The sequence below is a fragment of the Saccopteryx bilineata genome, chromosome 4 (genome assembly GCF_036850765.1).
Source record: "Saccopteryx bilineata isolate mSacBil1 chromosome 4, mSacBil1_pri_phased_curated, whole genome shotgun sequence".
Lineage (NCBI taxonomy): Eukaryota > Metazoa > Chordata > Mammalia > Chiroptera > Emballonuridae > Saccopteryx > Saccopteryx bilineata.
The window spans coordinates 27,340,708-27,366,168 of NC_089493.1; the positions used below are offsets into that span (position 1 = coordinate 27,340,708).

Genomic DNA, 25,461 nt, shown 5'->3' on the forward strand with positions numbered 1-25,461 from the left:
TCTTTCTATATTTATTTGTTTGTTTATTTAATAGAGAGAGGGAGAAACATACATTTGTTGTTCCACCCACCCACGAATTCATTCACTAGCTGACTATTGCAGTGCCCAGACCAGGATCCATCCTGCAAACTTGGCGTATCAGGACCATGCTCCAACCAACTGAGCTACCCGGCCAGGGGATATGTGTTTAGTTTTTGAGCCCAATTAGCCAACAGGAACCCTTCTTGGTACGTATTTTCTTTCTTGGGGTTAACACTAGGTACCAGAAATACAGCAATGAGCAAGCCATAATCAAACTTCACTCAAATGAAGTTTATTCTTATAGAGAAAGACAACAACAAGCAAGGAAACAAGATAATTTCAGTGATAAATATATATATTAAGAAGAAAATAAAAGTGTAATGTAATGGGGATGATGGAACTGGACAATATATACTGGGTAGGGTGAGCAGACGGCTGTTGCACTAATGAATGAGCCAACCATGGAAATCTTCAGGCCTGAGGGAAGAGTGATCCAAGAGGAGACAACCGCAGGGCAAAGACCCAGGTGGAAACAGAGTGGCCAGCCATTCAGAGCCAACCAAGTGGAAAACCTGATCACTTATGCCATGAAAACGTATGGATTTTATCTAGCTGCAACCGGAAGCCTGATTTCTTTTGTTAAAAGACCACTACGGCTTGGCCTGACCTGTGGTGGCGCAGTGGATAAAGTGTTGACCTGGAAATGCTGAGGTCGCCGGTTCGAAACCCTGGGCTTGCCTGGTCAAGGCACATATGGGAGTTGATGCTTCCAGCTCCTCCCCCCTTCTTCCTCTCTGTCTCTCTCTCTCTCCCTCTCTCTCTCCTCTCTTAAAAAAATGAATAAATAAAATAAAATAAAATAAAAAAGGTCTAAAAAAAAAAAGATTACTACGGCTTCTTTGGGAGAATGTATGAAATATCTATTATATTCGGAGTCTAAAATACTTGTCATAAAATACTTAAGTCACATTTCCCGCCTACCTTATGTTAAAGAGGAAACCTCTTATATCCAGAAGGGCGCGCTGTAGGCGTCGGGTTGACAGAATGTAAGGCTCAGCACTCTTTGGTTCTTTTAGAGAAATCGGCCGCTTCCGGGAGCGGCGGCGTTGCCCGGCGCCGACCTCTCTATCCGCCCGTATCAGTGGTCGTCGGGGCCCCGCCCCGCTCAGGCCGGCGGCGCTCCGCGGACTCTGTTCTGAGTCTACCCTGGAGCAGCCGCGCTGCGGAGTTGCTTGGAGTCTGGGTCATGGCGGTTCGGGGGTCCACGAGCGGGGCTGGCGCAAGGTGAGCGGGGCGGCTGGGAGGAGGGTCGGGCCTTCGGGAAGGAGCTGTACTTCATTCCGCCCCTGTCCGCGGCGTTTGAAGAGCTGCTGTCCCCGCAGAGAGAAGAGCTCCCAAGGGGCGCGCCCACCGCCTCTCCGGTCCGGAGCCGCCCTCCAGCTTCGCGGAACTTCAGCGGTCCCCAGCACCTGGTGTGGGGTCCGCTCTCTCAGAACTGCCTCTTTCCTTCCTGCCTCCCTCTTCTGCCACCCCAAGTGCACCGAATTGAGTTGTTCGTCTTTCTCAGTTCGTGGCTCACTGTGGCCCATGGCCCTTGTGTTTTATCATTTTCCCTTCGTTCCTTATTCTCCAACTCATTTCACGCCCCTTCTCAGACGTACACTCTAGTGTAGTAAGTGTCTTTACAGCCCACCTTACATAAGTTTGCCTATATGTTCCCTTGAGAAACAGTGGTTTTGAATTCCCATAAATGATAACATGCTGTGAATTTTTAAAAAAGTTTTTGATCCAGCGTTGTGTTTTTGAGATCAGATGTGCTATAGTAATCTAGTTTTCACCTCTTGAATGCTACATTAGATCCCGTTTTACTTATACATTCCCCAAGTGATGGACACTTAAGATTGCTTCTAATTTTTGGCCACAAACCACACTGGCACTTGTCTCCTAGTGAATAGGGGTGATTTTCTCCAGATTATCCACCCCGAGGGTAGGATGCTAGCTAGGTCATACGATTCTGCCAAATTGTTCTCTGGAATGGTCATGTCAGGTTATACTTCTGAGGGCATTGAGTAAAGGTTCCCGTTTCCCCATATCCCTACCCTCACCCCACGTTTGATGTTGTTTGGTTTTTTGATGTATCCAGTGTAAGGTGATATCCCATTGTGTTAATGTTCATCTATTAAGCATTTGGGTTTGCCCTTTTCTGAATTGCTATATCCGTTTCCCATTTCCTTCTGGATTTCCTGTTTTTCTGACTTGTAGGAATTCCTTGTATGCTCTGGATTTGGATTCCTTGTTGATTTTACACTGTGCATATACCTTCTCTAGTTCTTTAACTTAATCTGTGCATTGTATTGAACAAAAATGTTTAAATCCATTAGTTTTCTCTTTATAGTTTGTATTTTGGGGTCTTTTTTAAAAATTGCCTTCCACTATATGTTCATGAAGATATTCTTCTACATTTCCTTCTTTTAACTGAACACTAGTGTTAACTTTCACATTTAGATTTTTTTTTTTTTTTTTTTTTGTATTTTTCTGAAGCTGGAAACGGGGAGAGACAGTCAGACAGACTCCCGCATGCGCCCGACCAGGATCCACCCGGCACGCCCACCAGGGGCGACGCTCTGCCCACCAGGGGGCGATGTTCTGCCCCTCCGGGGCATCACTCTGCCGCGATCAGAGCCACTCCAGCGCCTGGGGCAGAGGCCAAGGAGCCATCCCCAGCGCCCGGGCCATTTTTGCTCCAATGGAGCCTTGGCTGCAGGAGGGGAAGAGAGAGACAGAGAAGAAGGAGGGGAGGGGTGGAGAAGCAAATGGGCGCTTCTCCTGTGTGCCCTGGCCGGCAATCGAACCCGGGTGCCCCCGCACGCCAGGCCAACGCTCTACCGCCGAGCCAACCGGCCAGGGCCTCACATTTAGATTTTTAATCCAGCCTGACTCGTGTGCAGTGGGTAAAGCTTCAACGCAGAATGCTGAGGTCTCCAGTTGAGGACCCCAGGCTTGCCGGGTCAAGGCACGTGCAAGAAGCAACGACAAGTTGCTTCCTGCTCCTCTCCCCTGCCTTTCTCTCTTTCTCCTCTCTAAAGGGAAAAAAAAATCAATAAATAGATTTTAATCCATTTGGTGTTTTAAAGTTTATTTTTGTAAATAATTTGAAATAATGACCTAAATTTCCTCCACCATTTTCAATTAATAATTAAAAGTTAGAAAAGCTGTGTAGCAGAGTTAAGAGCACAGATTTGCCCTGGCCGGTTGGCTCAGCGGTAGAGCGTTGGCCTGGCGTGTGGAAGTCCCAGGTTCGATTCCCGGCCAGGGCACACAGAAGCCCATCTGCTTCTCCACCCCTCCCCTTCTCCTTCCTCTCTGTCTCTCTCTTCCCCTCCCGCAGCCAAGGCTCCATTGGAGCAAAGATGGCCAGGGCGCTGGGGATGGCTCCATGGCCTCTGCCTCAGGTGCTAGAGTGGCTCTGGTAGCAACAGAGCAACGCACCAGATGGGCAGAGCATCACCCCCTGGTGGGTGTGCGGGTGGATCCCGGTCGGGCGCATGCGGGGGGTCTGTCTGACTGCCTCCCCGTTTCCAGCTTCAGAAAAATACAAAAAAAAAAGCACAGATTCTTGGAGCCAGACTGTCTGTGATCAAACTCGAGGCTGCCACTTGCCAGGTGGTTGACAGGGCAAGTTACTTTTAACCTCTGTGGCCCCAGTTCCTCATCCATATACTATAAATGAATTCATACATGTAAACATGTGTAGAACAGTAGTAGGCACATAGTACATGTTTAATAAGTGTTGACAACTTTTAGTATTAATATTTCTTGTGATGTAACTTCTGTATGTGCCCAAGTAAACAGGTCTTTTTATATATATATATATTTTTTTTGTCTCTCTGTTCCATTGCTTTTTATTTGTTTCTATAAATATATATATATATATATTTAAGGTTTTATTTGTTGATTTTAAAGAGAGGAGAAAGAGAAAAAGGGAGATTGGAGGAGCAGGAAGCATCAACTTGTAGTTGCTTCTGTGTGTGCCTTGAGCTGGCAAGCCCAGGCTTTCAAACCAGCGACCTCAGCATTCCAAGTCAACACTTTATCCACCTTAGGTCAGGCTTTTTTGTTCCTCTGTTAATATTACACTTTATTATTACTCCAGCCCTGTAATACGATATGTCTTAATAATTTGATGGCTTGAGTCCCTTCCTCATCCTTTCCTAGTCTTCGCAATTGTCCTAAGCTATTCATGGACCTTTATTTTTTATATAAAATTCCTCAGAGAAGTCCTGCTTTTGATTGCTGTTAAATTTATAGCCTACTTTTATTAGAAATGAGGTCTTTATTTTTTTTAAAAAAAAAAATTTATTGATTGATTTTTAGAGAAAGGGGAGAGAGAGAGAGAGAAAGGGGGAGGAGCAGGAAGCATCAACTCCCATGTGTGCCTTGACCAGGCAAGCCCAAGGTTTCGAACCGGCAACCTCAGTGTTCCAGGTGACGCTTTATCCCACTGCGCCACCACAGGTCAGGCAGAAATGAGGTCTTTATAATGTTAAATCCTGAAGTTCTATTTAGGTCTTCCTTCACATCCTGTAAGAGTTTTTTGTTTTTCCTCCAAAATGTTTTATACATTTTTTTTTTTTTTTTTGGTTTTAGTGAAAGAGGGGGGTGGGACAGACAGGGACAGACAGACAAGAAGGGAGAGAGATGAGAAGCATCAATTCTTCATTGTGGTATCTCAGTTGTTCATTGACTGCTTTCTCATATGTGCCTTGACTGGGCGGGGGCACTCCTACTGAGCCAGCAACCTTGGACTCAAGTCAGCAACCTTTGGGCTCAAGCCAGCGACTGTGGGGTCATGTCTGTGATCCCACGGTCAAGCTGGTGACCCTGCGCTCAAGCCAGTGACCTGAAGGTTTTGAACCTGGGTCCTCAGCATCCTAGTCCGACACTCTATCCACTGCGCCACTGCCTGGTCAGGCTGTGTTCTTTTTTTTGAAAGTAAATTCCTGCGTCGTTTATAGTTATTCTATACTTTTCTTAAATGATTTTTTTTTTAATATTTTGCAGTTGGTGATTGTTCGTAGAGAATACTATTGGTGTTTCTGTTAACCCTTTATCTAGCTTAACTTCTTTTATTTTCAACATTTTGTCTACTTATTTTCTGTGTTTTCTTTGTAAATGATCACATCATAAGCAAATAATGACAGTTTAATCTCTTTCCTTTCGATTCTTTTATCTCATTTTTTTCCCCTGCTTTATTCCTTTAGCCAGGACCTTAAAATTCTTGATGAGGTAGGCTTCCTTGTCTTGTTTGTGACCATGAGGAGGATGTGGCTAAAGCTTATTCATTATGGTGTGTTTTTTTTACTGTAGATTTTTGGTAAATAACCTCTTATAGCATTATTCAACTTAAAGAAATTCCTTTCTATCCCTGGTCTGTTCCCTGAGGACCATTTGCATGGCACGAACACCCCCACCCCCACCCCTGGCCTCAGAACAATGTAACTGCTCTCTAAGGCTCAACTCCCCTCTTAGGCTTCTCTCTGCTTGTCTTTCTCTTCTTCAGGCCCAGGTTAGATCTGCAATTTCTCCAGCGTTTCCTGCAGATACAAAAGGTTTTGTTTCCCTCTTGCTCATCACAGAATGCCTTGATGTTCCTGACCCTTTTGTGTGTGGCCCTCCTGGGTGAGTGAGTGAGCCCAGGCTGGATGGGGTAGGGCAGCTCTGATTTGGGATTCCTTTACTTCTCTCTGGGGTATTGATGACGCAGGGACTCAAGAGGACTCTTTTCACACCCTTAATCCCTGATTTCTGACATACCATCCCCTACCCCTCAGAACAACTGGTGATCTACCAGGTTGGCTTGATCCCGAGTCAATACTACAGAGTCCTGGGAAACAAAGACTTGGATGAGTTTAAGACCCTGACGTTCCTGGCTGTTGTGCTCATCATTCTCAACTCCATGGTAAGGTCTTCTGCCAGGGTCTGTCTTCCTCTCCAGCCTAGAACAGTAATGCCCAGTGGGACTAGCCACTAGGAAGCAGGAATCAAGCTGTGGGTGTGTGTCCCCTCCCTTTTCTAGGAACTTGAGGTCACAACCCTAGGTAGGGCGTTGATCTTGCTCTTGGCCCATTGGGACCAATTCCTTGAGTGTTTCAGACTCCCAGGACAAGGCCATGAGGTTCTGGGTTAATTAAGCAGTTAGCAGAAATGGTCACTGTTCTTTTCATTCCCAGAACTCTTGCTTCAGGGAGCTCAGAGCATTTGAAAACCTGGGAGGGGCAGCCAGAGCTGTTCTTCCTCTGTGACTGAGGCTGTGACTCAGTGGCACTGTCACACCTCCCGCCTTTTGCACCTGCTCTTCTCTTGCAGGGTGCCCTCCTTCCCCCACCCCTCGTTCACTGGTTAATGCCTGCTCACTTTTCACCGGTCCTCTGCTGTCACCTGCAGGTCCTCCTCAATGGTCTCCTCCGTGTTTCCTCCACCAAACTCGTCCTTTTCTCTGCTTACTTAATACTTTGAGTTTATCTCTGCTGTAACACTCCTTATAGTATTCCCTTATAATTTTCTGTTCCCTGGCTAGCCCGAGCTCATTGTTATTTACCCTGTGCTGAGCACATAGGTGCTCCATAAATGGGGAGGGAGGAGAGTCGGGCCCGGCTAGGCTGTCAGGCTGTGCTATTTTTTTCTTGGTTCTTGAGGAAGCCATTTCTCATCACGCGTTGGCATTTTTGATGTCTTTAGTCAGTACACAGCTATGTATACAGAACCCTGTTCCAGGTTTTGGGACAGAAAAGTAAGAACATACAGGGCATAGGAAATATTGTCCCCAATCTCCAGAAGCTTATCTACACTCAGATTAAGATAGTACAGTGGGGAAGGGGACCAGAGGGCCTTGCCTTCAGTAAGCCCTTCATTATTTAGTGAAGGAACGAACACGGGTGTGAACGAGGAAGGGAAAAGTCCGATGACTTGTCGCTTTAAACGAGCAGAAGTGCTGAGTGGACTGTAATTAGAGCGGGCTGGAACCGGTCAGCAGATGCTTTCTGCCAGCCCTGAGCTTTGAGCTGAGACTTGCAGGAAGCCATTCTCCCTTTCCCTCCCTTCCCCCTTGCCTCCTCCCCTGCGCAGCTGAAGAGCTTTGACCAGTTCACCTGCAACCTTCTGTATGTGAGCTGGAGGAAGGACCTCACCGAGCACCTCCACCACCTCTACTTCCGGGGCCGCGTGTACTACACCCTCAACGTACTGCGGGATGACATCGACAACCCGTAGGCCTCCTCTCTGTCCCTGCTCCCTCGGAGTGGGTCTGGGTGTAGTCGGGATCAGCCCTGAGGAGTTTCTGCGAAGATCCCTGGGAGATTATCTACAGTTATCTGCAGATGTTGATAAGAGCCATGGGGGCAGTGGGCCCCGCAGAGGAGGTCTGGAGAAGCTGCAGGGCTGAGAACAGAAAGCTAAATATAAGAGAAACTTCCTTTAGTCCATTTCATAGCCTGCGCTTCCAAATCAGGCCCCCTCTGAAGAGAAGGTCCTTGCTAGAAAAAGCTAGAAAACTAGCTCTGATGTCCAGCAGTAAAATATTGCCATCTGGGACTCAGTCTAGGATTTAAATCTTTATACTGTCACTTCACAGTTTATAGGCCTAAGTTCACTAAGCCCCGGACTCCCTTCTCTGTAATATGAGGGTAATAATAGTTCCTATCTCAAAGAATATAGTGAGGATGAAATGCTTCTCATGTGATACCACAGACGGTGCCTAGCATATAGCAAGTGTTCCAGTGTAAGTTAGCTATTGTGATTATACAGGTGAGAAAACTGAGGCCCAGAGAATGCAAGTGATTTTTCCAAGGTTGCATTTCTCATTGGAAATAGGAGTCACTGTGGCCCTGGTGGTGCAGAGGGACAGACGGGTCACTCCTCATACTCATTTCCTTCCCCCTCACCACTTTTCCAAGCACTTGGTTCACAGAGGTGACCTTTCCTCAGCCCAAGCTGAGTTTTGCCACAAAGATTTTTGGGCGACTGCTACCGCTGCGTGACTGTCTCTGAGGCTGCTTCTCTATGGCTCACCCTATAGAAGCTTCCACAGCTGATAGCTAAAATGGGGACAGGCTCAGGCTTGGAAAAGAGAGATTGCGAAGAGTGAAGTAAATGGGATAGCTTCTCTGGTCGCCCAGAAACTCAGTTTATCTACCTTCAGAACTGGATCAGGGCTCCCAGGTGCTAGACCTTTCAGTTGATGCTTTTTCTCTTTTTTTTTTTTTTTAATTTTTTTATTTTTATTTATTCATTTTAGAGAGGAGAGGGAGAGATAGAGAGACAGAGAGAGAGGAGAGACAGAGAGAGAGAAGGGGGGGAGGAGCTGGAAGCATCAACTCCCATAGGTGCCTTGACCAGGCAAGCCCAGGGTTTCGAACCAGCGACCTCAGCATTTCCAGGTTGACGCTTTATCCACTGCGCCACCACAGGTCAGGCCAGTTGATGCTTTTTCTGAGGAGTAAACAAAGGCACCATAAGAAGCAACTGTCCAGCCTGACTAGGCGGTGGCGCATGGATAGAGCGTTGGACTGGGATGCAGAAGACCCAGGTTTGAGACCCCGAGGTCGCCAGCTTGAGCGCAGCTCATCTGGTTTGAGCAAGGCTCACCAGCTTGGTCTGAAGGTCACTGACTTGAGCAAGGGGGCCCATGGTCAAGGCACATATGAGAAGCAATCAATGAACAACTAAGGTGTCCCAACGAAAAACTAATGATTGATGATTCTCATCTCTCTCTGTTCCTGTTCCTGTCTGTCTGTCCCTATCTATCCCTCTCTCTGACTCGCTGTCTCAGAAAATAAAATAAAAATAAAAAAGAAATTCCTTAAAAAAAAAAAAAGGAAGAAGCAACTGTCCAGAACCCTGGTTAGAGGTCCTGAGGGTCTCGTTGGCTCTGGGAAGCCAGCCCTTGGGTCCATCTCCCCTCGGGGTCACTGAAAGGCGAGGGTGCATGGAACTCTCTGAGCCTCTCAGCCCTTGAGTGCAGCTCCCAGGTCCAGTTACTCTGCGTGGTTGGTTCCAGGGACCAGCGCATCAGCCAGGATGTGGAGCGGTTCTGCCGGCAGCTCAGCGGCATGGCCAGCCAGCTGATCGTCTCCCCCTTCACCCTCGCCTACTACACCTACCAGTGCTTCCAAAGGTGAAGCCTCTCGCCAGAGGCCCTCCTCTCCTGCCCGGGTCATCCCACAGATCCCTCACTCACAAAACTCGCCCAGGGCGGAGTCCAAACGGGGCCAACCGTCCCTTCCTCTCACCTGCCCCTCAGTCTTCTCTCCTGTGCTTGGGGCCCTGTCCTCCTGCTGGCCCGTGGTGTTGCAGTGTCCCAGGGATCTGGTGCTCTGACAGCGCGGACCAGCTGTTCAGTGCCCCCCCCCCCCACGAGCCAAGGCCTGCAGGACTGGCTATGCGGGCCCCCACAACCCCTCTCTCTGCCTTTCAGCACAGGCTGGCTCGGGCCTGTGAGCATCTTCGGCTATTTCATCCTGGGAACCGTGGTGAACAAAATGTTGATGGGGCCCATTGTGACGAAGCTGGTGCAGCAGGAAAAGCTGGAGGGCGATTTTAGGTGTGTCTCCCGTGTTTGAGTCTTCTTCGGGGCTGGGTATCCACGTATTCTTGGCTGGGGTCTTGAATCTCTCTGGTCTTGGTCTCGCACCCTAAACTAGAGATGGTACTGTTGCTTACTAGAGAATTGTGAGGATTAACGAGATTGTACGTGAGAAGCACTGAGAATGGTGTCTAGTTGACCGTCATCATTTTATTTTATTTTATTTTTACAGTGACAGAGAGTCGGAGAAAGATGAGAAGCATCAATCATCAGTTTTTCATTATGACACCTTAGTTGTTCATTGATTGCTTTTCATATGTGCCTTGACCGTGGGGCTACAGCAGACCTTGTAACCCCTTGCTCAAGCCAGCAACCTTGGGTCCAAGCTGGTGAGCTTTTGCTTAAGCCAGATGAGCCCACGCTCAAGCTGGTGACCTCGGGGTCTTGAGCCTGGGTCCTCTGCATCCCAGTCCGACGCTCTACCCCACTGCGCCACCGCCTGGTCAGGCACTGACCGTCATTATTATCATCCCTTGGCCTTCTCACACGCTCTGTTCTAACCACCACCAGTTCGGGGGCCAGTCGATGCATTCATCTCCTGGCCCAGCCCTGGGAGGAGGCAGTGCTATGAGCACCTCTCCCTGGAGGTGGCGAGGGGCCGCCCTGTCTGCAGTGCTCCTGCCAGCCTGCCCAGGCCCCAACGCCCTCCGAGACCCACTCCCAGGAAGGTTCGCAGAAGGCGTTGGGCTGAGGCAACTGCGGTTCCAGCGGAGCAGATTCCCCTTTGCCCGGAGGTCCTGATCTCAGCCTCCAAAAGGAGGGGTCAGCACTGCCCATTGTCAGCACACACTTTCCTTTGGTCTGCGCAGGTTCAAGCACATGCAGATCCGTGTGAATGCTGAGCCTGCGGCTTTTTTCAGGTGAGTCTGGCAGGAGCAGTGCCCCTCTGCCTCATCGGAGCTGCTAGTGGAGAGGGCAGAGAAGGAAGGCTGAGTGGTGGAGCCCCCACACCACCACCGAGCCCAGGGGCCAGGGGTCCTTACTGCGCTGTGACCCTTTCCCAGTATTGCGCACTGTCCTTGTCTGCCTCACCCTTAGTCTGGGAATTTGTTTTCTCTTAGTGGCCTAGCATGGGGCCTAATGAAATGAGTAATCATTTGCTGATTACTGTAAGGCTTTGCCTCTACCTCTGTTTTTCTATCTGTAAAATGGCTTTCTGCCAATCAATGCATGCTGTCTGAGGCTGCTCCTTTGTCTCTGTAGTGAATGAGGGAATGGGAGCCCCAGGCCATCAGGAGCCCTGCTCCCCACAGCGCTGTCCAGTGCTGGCCAAGTGACACTGTGTTTGATCCCCTGACAGCTGCATTGTGAAAGCCCATTCCTTCCCTCAGGGCCAGGGAGGGCCCTGTGCCACCTCCTGTGAGGCCTCGGGAGCCTTATTCAGGCAGGCCCAGAGGCTTGTGTGTAAGGGGTGGGAGCTAGTCTTGCATCACTTGGGATCCAAGAGCCCTGGGACCTTGACTCTTCTGCCAATCTGGCAGTTTGCGGCTTCCACCACCTGTGGGCACCACGAATACTAGGACTGAGCTGGGGTTTGGCTGTGTGGTGGGCAGGCCTGGATCCGGCTAAGTGTGGGCTCTACAGCCTCTGCTCGTGAGGCTCTGAGCTCTGGGGAAAGCAGGTTGCTTCTTGGAGCTCAGTGTGTTCTTCTTTGGCCTCTGTCTTTATGCAAAATCTGAAATGCCCCCTCTGCCCACTCTACCTTTTCTGCCTGGAGAATTTCTGCCTATCCTTGAAGTCCCATGTTACCTCCTCCTGATGAGAGCCTTTTCAGACTTTCTTAATGGTCAAGCCTATTTGTTGCCATTGCCTGCAGATACTCTGTAACACTTCCCCTGTTCCAGGTGAAGAACTGCAGAACACCTGCCTACCCCCTAAACTGGGAGATTCTCCAGGACAAGGCTTTATCACACTAGCTGATTAATAGCAGCTGTTATTTATTGGGGTCCCTTATGAGCCTGGCCCTTTATATTCAGAAATTATCACTCTAGCCTATTATATAGGTTATTATAAGTTCCATTTTACAGATGAGAAAACTGAGACTCCTGGGCTTAAGTAACCTGTCAGTGTCACCTAGTAACTGACCAGAGCCAGGATTTGAACCAGTTCTGGCCAATCTAGAGTTCAGGTTCTATCTGCAGACAATTCCATGGTGAATGAATGAAGGAAGCCATGAATGGGTGTTAGTATTAGAAAGGATCAGAGGTGAAGGTCATTTGCATAGGCTTGGTCCCCAAAGGAGGGTGTGATGAGGGACAGAGGGTACCCAGAGGTAAAGCTCTCCAGGCCCCATGGACATCCAGCCTTTCTCAGCAGAGCTGGACACGTGGAGCACATGAGGACCAACCACAGGCTGCAAAGACTTCTTCAGACCCAGAGGGAGCTGATGTCCAAGGAGCTCTGGCTGTACAGTAGGTGGAGAAAACCCGGGGAGGCAGGACCACAGGATCGGGGCGGTACTCTCCCCTCCCCTCTTTTCCGTACCTTTGGCTCTGATACATTTGCTCTGATGAGGAGTTTACCGGGGGAGCCACTGCCTTCGCCATGTGTGTCCTCAGGAGCATGAGGATCCAGGAAATAGCTTGGCCCCTCTTGGCTTTCCACTCCCCACGGAGCACAGAACGTTCCTGGCCTCACACAGTGTGTCTTCTACAGTTGGTGTCAACACGTTTGACTATCTGGGCAGCATCTTGAGTTACGTTGTGATCGCAATCCCCATTTTCAGTGGTGTTTATGGAGACCTGAGCCCCACAGAGCTCAGCACCCTGGTCAGCAAGGTGAGAAGCTCTCCTGGTGAGCCCTCACGCTGCCCCCGTGGCCCAGTTCCCAGGGCCCGGGAGTCAAGGGCTCACTGCTCCCTGTTCATGCAGAATGCCTTCGTGTGCATTTACCTCATCAGCTGCTTCACCCAGCTCATCGACCTGTCCACCACGCTCTCGGATGTGGCTGGCTACACACACAGGTGAGGCTGCACGCCACGCCTCCAGCTCCCGAACAAAGCGTGTGCACTGGGAGACATGGCTGAATGAGGAAAAGAACAAACTCCCTGTGTCCTAGTGGGCACAACAGAAAAAGGATTCTTAACCTGTTTCTGGGCCCCCTAGGCTCCTGCCTCAGGTTTTCGCTTCTTGTTCAGGATCGGGGAGCTTCAGGAGACGTTGCTGGATATGTCCCTGAAGTCACAGGACGGTGAGAGCCTGGACGAGGACGAGTGGGACTCACACAGGTGAGTGGCGGGCTGGCGGTGTGGTTACTGTTGGGAGTGCAGGCTCTGGAACTGCCCAGTGGGGTTCACCCAAGAGCCCCACCCTTTTCCCACTGGGCAGTGGAGTTGTGTGGAGCAAATGAAGGAAGTAGACGTCTTGTGCCAGGCTCAATGCAAACGTTCGTAAGTTGTGTCGCTGTGCTGGTACTCGTGTGCACTTCCACCGTCCCCCAGCTGATGGAAGCCAGGTGCACGCACCTGCCTGCGCCTGAGATAAAACAAAATCTGAAGCATAGCCCTGCTCTTCTTTCGTTCCCTTCTCCTCCCACCGAGCCCTGCACCTGCCCCTTGCCTCGGGCTGGTCTAGTCTTTGTCCCCTTGCCTCACTCAGGCCCGGGGGTGTCTTTATTCATGTAGCTCTGCAGGCTCTGGGATGTGTCTGACCTTTCTGTGCTTTCAAGATTTGTTTCATGTCCTCACTTTTCTTGGGCAAAGTTACTTAAGTGTTCTGTCTCACTTTCTTCATTTCTATAACAGGGGCATTAGTGGAACTACTGTAGTCTCTAGGACGTGCTTAGAAAGTGTCTGTAGAGTAAGGTTTTGATAATGGACATTTTCTGAATTCCAAGAACTAGACTCAGCTCTTTTCTTAGGAACTAAAGGCCGAACTGTTGGCCCCTGTTCACAGTTCAAGCTTCGTGCAGCTGTGAGCCCAGAGGCTGGTGTGCTGGTGCTGGGACTCTAGGAAGCCAGAGCTGTTGTTCTGGGGGGAGAGGGCATCCGTGGAGATCTGGAAACTCCAAAAAGTTTAGTATGGCCACTGCCATTCTTATCCTCAGCCCTCTAGTCGGACTGTGACACCCTGGAAACTCACCAATGTTAGCATTAGACAAATTCAGCTCTGTGACCCTGAGCATTACTTAGCCACCTGACTCCGATTCCTCATCTGCCAAGTGAGGATGACATCTGCGATTCTGGAGTTTAAGTCTAATATCAGTCACGTGTGGGGCTTTGCCCAGCCTGGCACAAAGTAAGTGCCTCAACTCTACTGTGGCGTCAGTCAGCTCAGACTGCACAATGAGATATCCCAGGCGGGGTGCGTGAACAACAGGCATTTGTTTTCTCCCGGTTCTGGAGCCTCCCAGTCCTAAGATCAAGGTGTCGGCAGGGTTGGTTTCTCCTGGGGCCTCATCCGCAGCTTGCTCTGATGAGGAGTTTACCAGGGGGAGCCACTGCCTTCGCCATGCGTCCTCAAGTGGCCTTCTTCCTGCATCCACACTCCTGGCATCGCTCCCTCTTCCTAAAAGGACACCAGTCAAAGTAGCTTAGGGCTCTACCCTAAGGGCCTCATTGTAATCACCCCTTTAAAGACCCTGTCTCCAAGTGCAGTTATGTTACTAGGGGTTAGGACTTTAGCATGTGATTTTGGGGACACAATTCAACCTGTAACAACCCCAGTCCAGAGGTGATTCCCCAACGTGAGGAGCTTCCCTTTGGCAATACTGACATTGTACCTTCCCCACTCCCCTCCCCTCTCTGCCCCCAGGGCCCTGGGAAGGCCAGCTGCAGAGCCAGCAGATACAGCTTTTCTCCTTGAGCGGGTCTCCATCTCCGCCCCCTCCTCTAACAAACCCTTAATCAGGGATCTGAGCCTGAAGATCTCCGAGGGGCAGAGCCTGCTCATCACGGGCAACACAGGCACCGGCAAGAGCTCCTTGCTCCGGGTCCTGGGTGGCCTCTGGGAGAGCACACGGGGTGAGAAGCAGCCTGGCAGTGGGTGTGTGCGTGCGCGCGCGTGTGTGTGTGTGTGTGTGTGTTGAATCCAGCAAGAGGGTGAGAAGCAGCTACCTTCTCTGGGAGAGCTCAGAATAGATGTTTTGTGGGCTCTGCAGGCTCAGTGCAGATGCTGATGGACTTTGGACCCCATGGGGTGCTGTTCCTGCCACAGAAGCCCTTCTTCACCGACGGGACCCTCCGGGAGCAGGTCAGCCCAGGGCCCACTCCTTACCCCCACTCCCAACGCCCAGCTGGGACCTTTGGCAGCGTGACAGGCCTCAGCCCTGGGCAGTTATGGGGCATAAGGGGGGGGGGATTAATGAAATGGCCTCTGCCCAGGAACCTTGGCTCAAAGAGTACAGGGATGGGCCTGACCGGTGTTGGCGCAGTGGACAGAACATCAACGTGGGATGCTGAGGACCCAGGTTTGAAAGCCTGAGATTGCCAGCTTGAGTTCAGGGTTGCCAGCTTGAGCGTGGGATCATAGACATGACCCCATAGTCGCTGGCTTGAGCCCAAGGTCACTGACTTGAGCAAGGGGTCACTGGCTCAGCTGGAGCCTCCTGGTCAAGGCACATATGAGAAAGCAATCAATGAACAACTAAGGTGCTGCAACGAAGAACTGATGCTTCTCATCGCTCTCCTTTCCTGTCTGTCTCTCACTTCCTAAAAAAAAAAAATGCAGGGATAGGCAAAGTAGGTTTACAGTTTTAACAACTAAATAATACAATAATTAATGAAAAATTATGCAAGAATAACTGTAGACCCACCTTTGCCCACCCCCTTTTTTTTTTTTTTTTACAGAAACAGAGAGTCAGAGAGAGGGGTAGACAGGAACGAAGAGAGATGAGAAGCATCAATTATCAGTTTTTCGTTGCGACACCTTAGTTGTTCATTGATTGCCCTCTCATATGTGCCTTGACTATGGGCCTTCAGCAGGCTTAGTAACCCCCTGCTCAAGCCAGCGACCTTGGGTCCAAGCTGGTGAGGGTGAGCTTTTGCTCAAACCAGATGAGCCCGCGCTCAAGCTGGCGACCTCGGGGTCTCGAACCTGGATCCTCCACATCCCAGTCCGATGCTCCATCCACTGCGCCACCGCCTGGTCAGGCCCCACCCTTGTTTTTATTGACATCCACGTGTTGGGCCATATACTCAGAGCAACAGGGTTAGGTTAAGCTGTGGGGGCTGCAAACAAAAGATCACAGCGTTGGGGGAATACTGAGGTTGGGTCCCGGGGCCCTGCCTTCAGGAAACTCACAGACTCTTCCCCTCCAAATGCATGTCTGGAGGTTGCAGCGACCCTGCCCCGCTGTCTGCCGGCCCCCCTCGCCCACTGGACCCGTGACCAGGGTGTTCCTTGCTCTCCTTGGGTGGACAGGAGCCAGGCCTGTGGCGATTCCTGGGGCTGTCACTGAGGGAGGGGAGGCCAGTGTGTCTCTTGTTTTAACAGGTGATCTACCCCCTGAAGGAGATCTACCCGGACTCAGGTGAGCTGGTGTCCTTGAGCGCGTTTTCCCGCCTCGGTTGTCCCTGCTCTTCCTGACTGTGGCCTCACCTGTGCCCTTCAGGAGAGGCCCCAGCCAGACTGCTGGTTTCAGGTTGGGTCCCCTCCTCCTCCTCCTGCTGTTGACTGTCTTGGGGCCTGTACCCTGACTGCATCTTGTTTTGTCTTCCCTGCTTGAGGAGAGTCCCACGGGAGGAAGGAAGCAGTTACTTCCCCCACCTGGCCTTTCCTCACTAGGTCTGGGACCTGTCACTCCAGAGCCTTAGCCCGGATTCGGAACCCCCCCGCTCCCTGCCGTGATGTGCCCCGTCTGTTCTGGGACCCAGAAGGAGCCAACTTCTTGAAGAAGGCCTCTTTGTTTTACAGGTTCTGCTGATGATGAGAGGATCATGAGGTTCTTGGAGTTGGCAGGCCTGGTAAGTGAGGGCAGGGACCTCAAGGCCCAGGCCCAAGGTGGCACTGCCCACTGCCCCTGAGCTCAGGGCTGGAAGTATGAGCCTGGGACAAGGCGCTTGAGAATATAAAGTGGCTGAGGGAGCTGTGAGCAGGTCCGGGCAAAGAGAGGGCACATCTCTGTAGTGAGTTTTAAAATAATAGAACTGTTATTACAAAGACAGCATGCTGTTTCTCGTCACCGTGCTCCAACAAGTCTAAACAGTGTAGCTGATAGGATATTTCTCGCTGCCCGGGGCCAGCCCCGACCTCGGTACTCCACTGGGGTTGTAGCTCTCCTCAGGCATCGGTGTGGTGGGACCAGGGGGTTCCTCAGGAAGGCAGGGAGGACCAAGGGACACTTTTATGGACACTGTTTCCTCTGGGTGTGTTACAGTCTGACTTGGTGACAAGGACAGAGGGGCTGGACCACCAGGTGGATTGGAACTGGTAGGAAGGGTTGCGGTGCTCCGGAGCCACTCCCCCCAGCAGTGTGTTCCAGGGGTCCAGGGAGGGGAGAGAAGGGCTTCTGACCCCAAAGTCCAGGTTTCTTGCCCTTGGGGGCAGAGTTTTGGCCTCTCCTTGTGGGGCAGCAGGGCTGTGGTTGAGAGGGAAAGTGACATCTGTCTGTCCTGGGCCAGCCTCTCTGCATGAGAACCTCTTCCTGCCCAGACCCATTCTAGGCAAAAGCCAAACTCTATCCTCCTTCCTCCAGCGGTCCTCTCTGACTCCCGTTTCTCAGGTATGATGTCCTTTCTCCTGGAGAGATGCAGAGGCTGTCTTTCGCCCGGCTCTTCTACCTGCAGCCAAAGTATGCAGGTGAGGTCTGCCTTGTACGTGTGCGTGCCAGGAACTGTGCGTGCCCGCAGGTGCAGCAGCGTGTTTACGCACACCTGGGGTGCTGTTGGTGCTGGAGGAGAACACACTTGTGTCTGGCTGGGCATCTCTGTCCCTGCAGGAGAGGAGGGCAGGGCTCTTCCCACAAGGCAGGAGTGCTTGGCATCCTCAGGGCGGCTCTGGATGTGGAGCAGTAAGCTTTCTGCCATCGCAGTAGCTGCAGCCGCCTTGAGAGGGCTGTGATTCTATGTTCTGCCATCCATGAATGGGCATCCCCTCACTGTGCTTGGTACAGGGTGGCAGGCATGGACTTGATCGAGGACTGACATCTTTGGGGGGAACCAGGATTGAGGGGTCCCCGCCGTCTGGTGCTGATCTACAGGAAGCTGAGGGGTGTCGTCCTGCTGCTGGCCAGATGCTTCTGGGAGGGAGCGTGGCCTCTGCTCCTCTGGCCCCTCCTCTCTAAGGCAGGGTTCCTGTAAGGCAGAGCAGCCCCACACGCCCCTTCCCATCCGGAGCAGGTGTGGGGAAGGAGAAGCAGAAGAGCCAGGGACAGTTCCCCGTCTCTCACCACCGGGTTCTGCCCTCAGTGCTTGATGAAGCCAGCAGTGCCCTGACAGAGGAGGCGGAGGGTGAGCTCTACCGCATCGGCCAGCAGCTGGGCATGACGTTCGTCAGCGTGGGACATCGGCGCAGCCTTGAGAAGGTACCTGGGCTCACAGGATGGCTGAGGAGGAGGAAGAACCCAACAGCTGGGCCTGGCCAGAGCCAGAGGCCCCTCAAAGTGGGGGCTGGGGGTGGCAGAGAAGGCAGGGTTGAGCCTCCTGTCATGGCCTGGGCAGCCTGATCTCGTCGTGGTCTGATCTCTTGTAGTTTCACTCTTTGGTTCTGAAACTCTGTGGAGAAGGAAGATGGGAACTGACCAGAATCAAAATGGAGTGAAGCCAAGGACACGGCTGGCCACCGGAAGGAGAGCCCAGCTCGGGGCAGGTTGGCGGGCCCCAGGAGACCCCCGAGGGCCGCAGGTTCCCTCACAGGTCTCTGCAGGGAGCGCGGCAGCCCTGGACTCACCTAGGTGTGGCCTCCAGGGACACTCAGACCTGCCAGGCCCCCTGCTGCCTCAGCCAGAGCTCCATACATGTGAGGTGCCAATTCCTCACAGACAGATTACTTCAGATCTGCTTCCTATAGGAAAACCGGGCAGTGTAGGATCCATAGGAAAAGAAAGGTCGACATGGAGAGAGTGCTGGACTTGGAGTCAAGAGATCCAGAAATCTTTTAAATTGGTTAAATTTTGCAACAATGATGTTTAACTTGAATCAGCTATTTAGATTTTATAACCATTTTTTAATATAAGAGATAAACATTAAAAAATTTGTCAGTATTCCTTCTTTCTCTTTGTTCTCCATTTTAAGATGATCTTTATAACTGAATTTGCAGACCTGTATCTGAGAGCCTGGAGGGCAGGGGTCAACACGGTCCCCCTCCTGGGGTCCTCTTCTGCTTTGTCACTTGACTCCCACAGGTCAGGCGACTCCCTATTTTATTTGCCAGTTATGCCTGAGCCACTGACCGCTAGGGCACATTCTGGGGTTTTGTTTTTGTTTTTGTCTTACCCAGATAAAAATAAATGCCTTTCACCTCAAAAAAATAAGGTTAAGATTTTTCAGAAATAATCTATGTTAGAGAACAACAATAACCAGTTGAACAGACAAAACCCCAGAATCACAAAAGCATAAGACAATTACTGAACCCAAAGTCCTTATTCTACAACAATATTCCCCCAAATTCAGTTGTCAGAATATCACATTCATAAGTTTTGCCATATCTCAGTACTTGTTAATTTTTTTTTTATTTATTCATTTTAGAGAGGAGAGGGAGAGACAGAGAGAGAGAGAGGAGAGACAGAGAGAAGGGGGGAGGAGCTGGAAGCATCAACTCCCATATGTGCCTTGACCAGGCAAGCCCAGGGTTTCGAACCGGCGACCTCAGCATTTCCAGGTCGACGCTTTATCCACTGCGCTACCACAGGTCAGGCTCAGCTCGTATCTTAAATAATTTGTATGTTGGTCTGTTTGTATCTCATGGTACCTCTGTATTTTAAAAATTAGCTCACTTTTTAAATTTAAACACATTTTATTTCTTATTTTTAATTAATTAATTTATTTATTGTGACAGGACTGATTGAGAGAGAGAGAGAGAGAGAGAGAGAGAAGGATCCCCCTCCTGGGATCCTCTGGGAGTCAAGTGACAAATAGAGACAGACTCACTGGAAGGGAGAGAGATGAGAAGCATCAATTCTTCATTGCGGCACCTTAGTTGTTCATTGCTTGCTTTTTCATATCTGCCTTGACCAAGGGGCTACAGCAGACTGAGTGACCCCTTGCTCAAGCCAGTGACCTGGGCTCAAGCCGGTGAGCCTTGCTCAAACCAGATGAGCCCGTGCTCAAACTGGCGACCTCGGGGTCTTGAACCTGGGTCTTCTGCGTCCTAGTCCAACACTCTATCCACTGCGCCACCGCCTGGTCAGGCAATTTAAACACATTTTAAAAAGAAAGTTTACATCTGACATAAACAGAAAGTAACTAAAAATTAATCAAAACAAAACAGCATTTAAAAAACAGCATTATAAAATTGTGGCTTCATTTTATGGCCAACAAGTGAGATAGCCTGAGCCTTGCTTTCTGAACAGAAAGAGGTTAAGGGATGGTAATAGGAGTTAGACATACTAGCACCCAACTGAGATTTTTTTCCTCCATAAAATTGGAAAGATAGAATGGGAAGTAACTTTCTCACTATAAGACTTGAGGTTATTTAATGCCTTATTAGTACCACTGAATATGACCCCAGGTGTGAGTCGGGAGTCCCAGACTTGGGGAAATGCTGCCCTGGGTAACCGAAGTCCCACCCTACCTGGCTACCCTGGGCCTGTTCTTAGCTCTACCCTGTAAGGTAGCTAAAGCCGTGTGTTCAGGTAGACCAGATCAGAGAGTGGCTGTACTGGGGAATCTAGAACGCCACACGCATGGCCAAGATAGGATGCCTGCTCAGAAAAGACCTGAGAAGACCCTCAGCTTTCCCCTCTGGCTGGTGTCTGGCCGCAGTCCTGGCAGACTAAGGCAGAGTTATAAACCGCCTGGCTGTGTTGAGTGCCTCAGGGTAGAGCCAGTCTCGAAAGGCTGGGGAGATATTTTGTTTGTTTTTTGGGGGGGGTTTTGGTATGTTTTCAGTTCCTGATATTCAAGGAAATCTGTGAGAATACTAGCTAAATCCTGGCCGGATAGCTTGGTTGGTTAGAACATTATCCCAGTGCACAAAGATTGCAGGTTCAATCCCTGGTCAAGGCATATACAGGAATAGATCAACATTTCTGCCTGGTTCTCTCTCCCTCTCTCTCTCCCCTTCTCTCTAAGTAAATGAATTAAAAAATTAAAAAATATATACTAGCTGAATAGAGGCTTCAAGTGAGTACATATAACAAGGATGACTGTCTTTGCTAAAATATTTTGAGAATGTCACCCACCAAACAGGCAGAAGACTGTAGCCTTCAATGAAATAAATAAAAATAAAGAGCACACTCTGGGGGAAGGAAAAGCTGATTTTTGTAGTTACCATATTACAATATTAAAATGTCCAATTTTCAACAACAACAAAACAGGATTATGATCTATTCAAAGGAAAAAGATCGACAAACTATCCCCGAGGAAGGCCAGATGCTGGACTTACTAGACAAAGATTTGAAATCAACTGACTTAAATATGCTCAGATAGCTAAAGGAAGCCCTAGAGGTGTAGCTCTCACTTTGGAGCTAGAGCTGGCAGCTAGCTGTGGACCTAGCACTGGCTCTAGTGCTAGATTTGGTGCTACAGCCACTTCTAACTTAAGCTGGCACTGGCTCAAGATCTGTAATTGGCATTGGTTCTGGAGCTGGAAGTATATAGCTGAATGTGGCCCTGTAGCAGGTTGCTAGAGATGTCCAAGGACTTGCTCTACCTCTGAAGCAAGTTCTAACCCTGATTCTGATTGCTGGGGCTGGGGCTGGATCTGGTAGTAGCTCTGGACTTAGCAATGCTATCATTGGCTCCAGAGCTGGTGCTGTGGCTACTGTTGGTACTGGTTCTAATTCTAGAGTTGATTCCAGCTCTGGCTCTGGTGCTAGAAATGGTGCTGGACCTATCTCTTGCTCTGGAGCTGGCACTGGCTCTAGCTTCAGAGCTGTTGCTAGAGTAGGTGCAAGAACTATGTTTAGCTCTGGAGGCAGAACTAGGGCTGACACTGGTACTGGAGCTGGTGGAGGCACTAGCTTCGGTGCTAGAGCCAACTCTAGCTCTGGAAATGCAGTGGATCTGGAGCTGGCTCTAACTCTAGAGCTGACACTGAGGTTGAATGTAGCTCTGTAGCAGGCACCAGATTTGGCTCTAGCTCTGGAGCTGGCCTTAGGGCTGGGCCTGGCTGGAGCTGTGAAGCTGGTACTAGAGCTTGTTCTAGCTCTAGAGTTGGCTCTGGCTGTAGGTCTGCAGCTAGAGCTGGTGCCAGAGCCATCTCTAGCTCTGGATCTGGTATTAGAGCTGGCTCTGGAGAAGTTGGACACAGCACTCTAGGCAGGTTGAGATGCATGAAAGTCATAAGCTGTTTCAGGCAGGCAAGTCTGGAGACTGAAAGAAATCCTCCAAGTACTGGGCCAGCCAGGTGCCCAGAATGGATGAGATGGTTCTAGGGGTAGATGGGCAGACAGCAGAGTTGGAGCCCGGGCCTTTCCTTCCATACTGCCTCCTTTGGCACCTCTGCAGGGTGTTGGAACTGGCCTTGCCCATTCAGAGACCAGCCCCATTCCATCTCCAAACCAACTCAGGCTGTCTAGCTATAGCAGGCCTGGTCACCAAGCAGGGGCTGGCAAAGATCCTAAACCCTAAGGCACTCTCCATAAATGTCTGACTAACTCTCTTCTTCAAGGGAGGTTGACATCTCTGTCCCCTTGGCCCCTTGTCCACTAGAGTGTAAACTCTGAGGACAGGACGGGGTTGTGTCTGCTCTGTGTGCACAGTGCCAGCACATAGTAAATATCTAACAGATGAGGGAGCAGTCTGTCCTGCCCACCTTCCTGGGGCCCTCATGTCTCCTTACTCTGTAGCTTGTGCACCAAGGTGCTGCCTTACTCTACTCACCAGTTGTGGTCACATCTTCCCATTGACCCTGAGTTTCAAAGGGCAGGGGTACAGCACATCCTGGGCCCAAGTGTAGCTAAATATGCACGACTGAGGTTCAAGGCAGATTTGTGAGCAGTTTATTCACCGTAGCTCCTGTTTCCGCCCCTACCTGCCCTCCCCCGATGAGGAGGGTGAGGGGATAAGTGGAGCTGGGAAGGGATGTGCTGAGGCTGACATCTCCTCATGATTAGATATAGGTTATGCAACCTACTCATGAGGAAATACCAGACAAACTCAAATTGAGAACCTTCTGTAAAGAAACTGGCCTGACCAGGCTGTGGCACAGTGAATAGAGTGTCAGACTGGGACACAGAGGACCCAGGTTCAAAACCCTGAGCTCTCTGGCTTGGGCGCAGGCTCATCCGGCTTGAGCACGGGCTCACTAGCTTGAGTGCAGGGTTGCTAGCTTGAGCGTAGAATCATAGACATGACCCGTGGTCACTGCTTCTGCTTGAGCCCAAGATCTCTCTGGCTTGAGCAAGGGGTCACTGGTCTGCTGTAGCCCTCTGGTCAAGGCACATATGAGAAAGCAATGGATGAACAACTAAGGTGCCACAATAAAGAATTGATGCTTCTCATCCCTCTCCCTTCCTGTCTGTCCCTATCTGTCCTTCTCTCTGACTCTCTCTGTCTCTTTCAAAAAGAAAAGAAAAGAAACTGGCCTGAAGTCTTTTATAAATTGATTGATTGATTTTTAGAGAGAGGAAGAAAGAGACAGAGAGAAACATCAATTTGTTACACTTATTTATGCATTCATTGGTTGATTCTTATATGTGCCCTGATTGGGGACCAAACCTGTAACCTTAGCTCATTGGTACAACACTCCAACCAACCAAGCTACATGACTGGCCTGTAATTTTAAAAAATGACAAGGTCATGGAAAGCCAGGAAAGACTGGCTGGACTATTCCAGAATGAAGGAAACTACAGACTTAGCAACTCAATTCTGTGTGTGGTCCCGCATTGGATCCACCACTTATAAAGGACATTATTAGAACGATCAGCATTCTGTGGAGTGAACGGAAATATCTAATCAGTATCAATGCCTTGACTTTATAGGTTGGGTAGAGGTTATGTGGGTGAGTGCAATCATCTTTAGAAAATATACACTGAAGTATTAAGGAGTAATGGGACATCATGTCCTCAACTTACTCTCAAGTGGTTTAGAAAATCAGTAATATATCTAAAGAGAATAATAATTAAAAGATCACAATTAACAGCCCTGGCCAGGTAGCTCAGTTGGTTAGAGCTTTGTCCCGATACACCAAGGTTGTGGGCTCCACCCCCAGTCAGGGCCCATGCGAGAAACAAGCAATCGTGCATTAATAAGTCGAACAATAAATCAATGTTTCTCTTTCCATCGCTCTCTCCCCCTCACTGTCTCTAAAATCAATTTTTAAAGCTCACAATTAATAATTCAAATTTAAGAATTTAGAAGTAAATACTAAAAAATAAGTCCTTCCCCACGGCCAGCTGACCGCTGTACCAGATATATGGCCTGCGTGCCCACGGGAGGGCTTGCGTCCTTCCAGCCATAACTGCAACCAGCGGAACAAAAGGCTGGAAGGAAACAATGTTTTCATGGCTTCTCTGCCTAACCAAATACAGTCACTTAGCATTCCTCCACTGCTTACTGGGCATTTCTGAATACAAGGGACAGAAATGGAGAGAAAGATGTCAGTGGTAGTGAGGTGTTGACAAGAACCAAGTGAAACAAATCCAAGCAGATAGCCTGATGTCAGAACTGGGGGAGGTATTCCCGCGGGAAGCTGGGTGAGCAGTGGGGAGGCTGGAGAAGTAATCACGTTGTCCGATTTTGCAGCCCCTTACAGTCCACAAAGAGCCTCTGGGAAATGGTGGACTAGGCTGGTGAACAAAAGTCTCATTAAGATTACCTAGAGATGGCCTGACCGGGCGGTGGCGCAGTGGATAGAGCGTCACACTAGGACGTGAGGACCCAGGTTCGAGGCCCCAATGTCACCAGCTTGAGCGAGCGCAGGCTCAGCTGGTTTGAGCAAGGCTCACCGGCTTGAGCCCAAGGTCACTGGCTCGAGCAAGGGGTCACTGGTCTGCTGTAGTCCCAGGGTCAAGGCACATATGAGAAAGCAATCGAACATCTAAGGTGCCACAATGAAGAATTGATGCTTCTCATCTCCCTTCCTGTCTATCTGTCCCTATCTGTCCCTCTCTCTGTTTCTCTCTGTCTCTGTCAAAAAAAAAAAAAAAAAAAGATTACCTAGAGATGAATAAAATAAAATAAAAACACATTTCATACATAACTGAACTAGGAAGCCATAAGGGAAATGCCAGGCATGAGAGCCAGGCAGTGATGGGATGTGGGGTCAGCAGGTGGCTGCAGACTAGGGACTTGCATTCTAAATGGCCACGCAGGGCTCTTTCTCTTCATCGAGGCGAGGCGCAGAGCAGCCTCCCCAGCAGATGGAGAGATGCAGATCTTTGTGAAGACCCTGACTGGCAAGATCACTGCCCTTGAGGTCTAGCCCAGCGACACCACTGAGAACGTCAAAGCTAATCTCCAAGGCAGCCGGGCACCGCACCTGACCAGCAGCGTCTCGAGTTTTGCGGGCAACCAGCTGGAGGACGGCTGCACCCTCTCAGACTCTGATATCCAGTAAGGGTCCACCCTGCACTTGGTCTGCGCGGGGGCATTGTTGAGCCCTCCCTCTGCCCAGAAGTATAACTGTGACCAGGTGACCTGCTGCAGGTGTCACGCGTCCCCCCTCCCCCGCACGACCATGATGTCACCTGCTATAAGGAAGAGTGGTCACACCAACAAACTGCCCCCCAAGAAGAAGGTTAAATAAGGCCCCTCCACCACC

At 50.1% G+C, this 25,461-nt stretch overlaps 1 protein-coding gene across 5 annotated transcripts; it reads left to right on the forward strand.

Moving 5' to 3' along the window:
- The first annotated feature begins 1,151 nt into the window (after positions 1 to 1,151).
- Positions 1,152 to 18,799, forward strand: ABCD4 (ATP binding cassette subfamily D member 4). Of its 5 annotated transcripts, XM_066276238.1 has the most exons (19): positions 1,152 to 1,305; positions 5,582 to 5,700; positions 5,853 to 5,980; positions 7,147 to 7,286; positions 9,077 to 9,193; positions 9,494 to 9,619; positions 10,471 to 10,521; positions 11,978 to 12,072; positions 12,317 to 12,438; positions 12,532 to 12,623; positions 12,798 to 12,887; positions 14,413 to 14,621; positions 14,759 to 14,850; positions 16,093 to 16,129; positions 16,513 to 16,562; positions 16,976 to 17,028; positions 17,321 to 17,397; positions 18,006 to 18,121; positions 18,289 to 18,799. In XM_066276238.1, exons 1-19 carry the CDS (start codon positions 1,268 to 1,270, stop codon positions 18,355 to 18,357), a joined length of 1,821 nt encoding a protein of 606 aa, XP_066132335.1. In that variant the 5' UTR covers positions 1,152 to 1,267; the 3' UTR covers positions 18,358 to 18,799. The 5 variants fall into 5 exon arrangements, with proteins under 5 accessions (XP_066132335.1, XP_066132336.1, XP_066132340.1 ...); XM_066276240.1 differs by lacking the exon at positions 5,582 to 5,700 and having other exon boundaries at positions 1,171 to 1,305; XM_066276239.1 differs by lacking the exons at positions 9,077 to 9,193; positions 9,494 to 9,619.
- Positions 18,800 to 25,461: the final 6,662 nt, after the last annotated feature.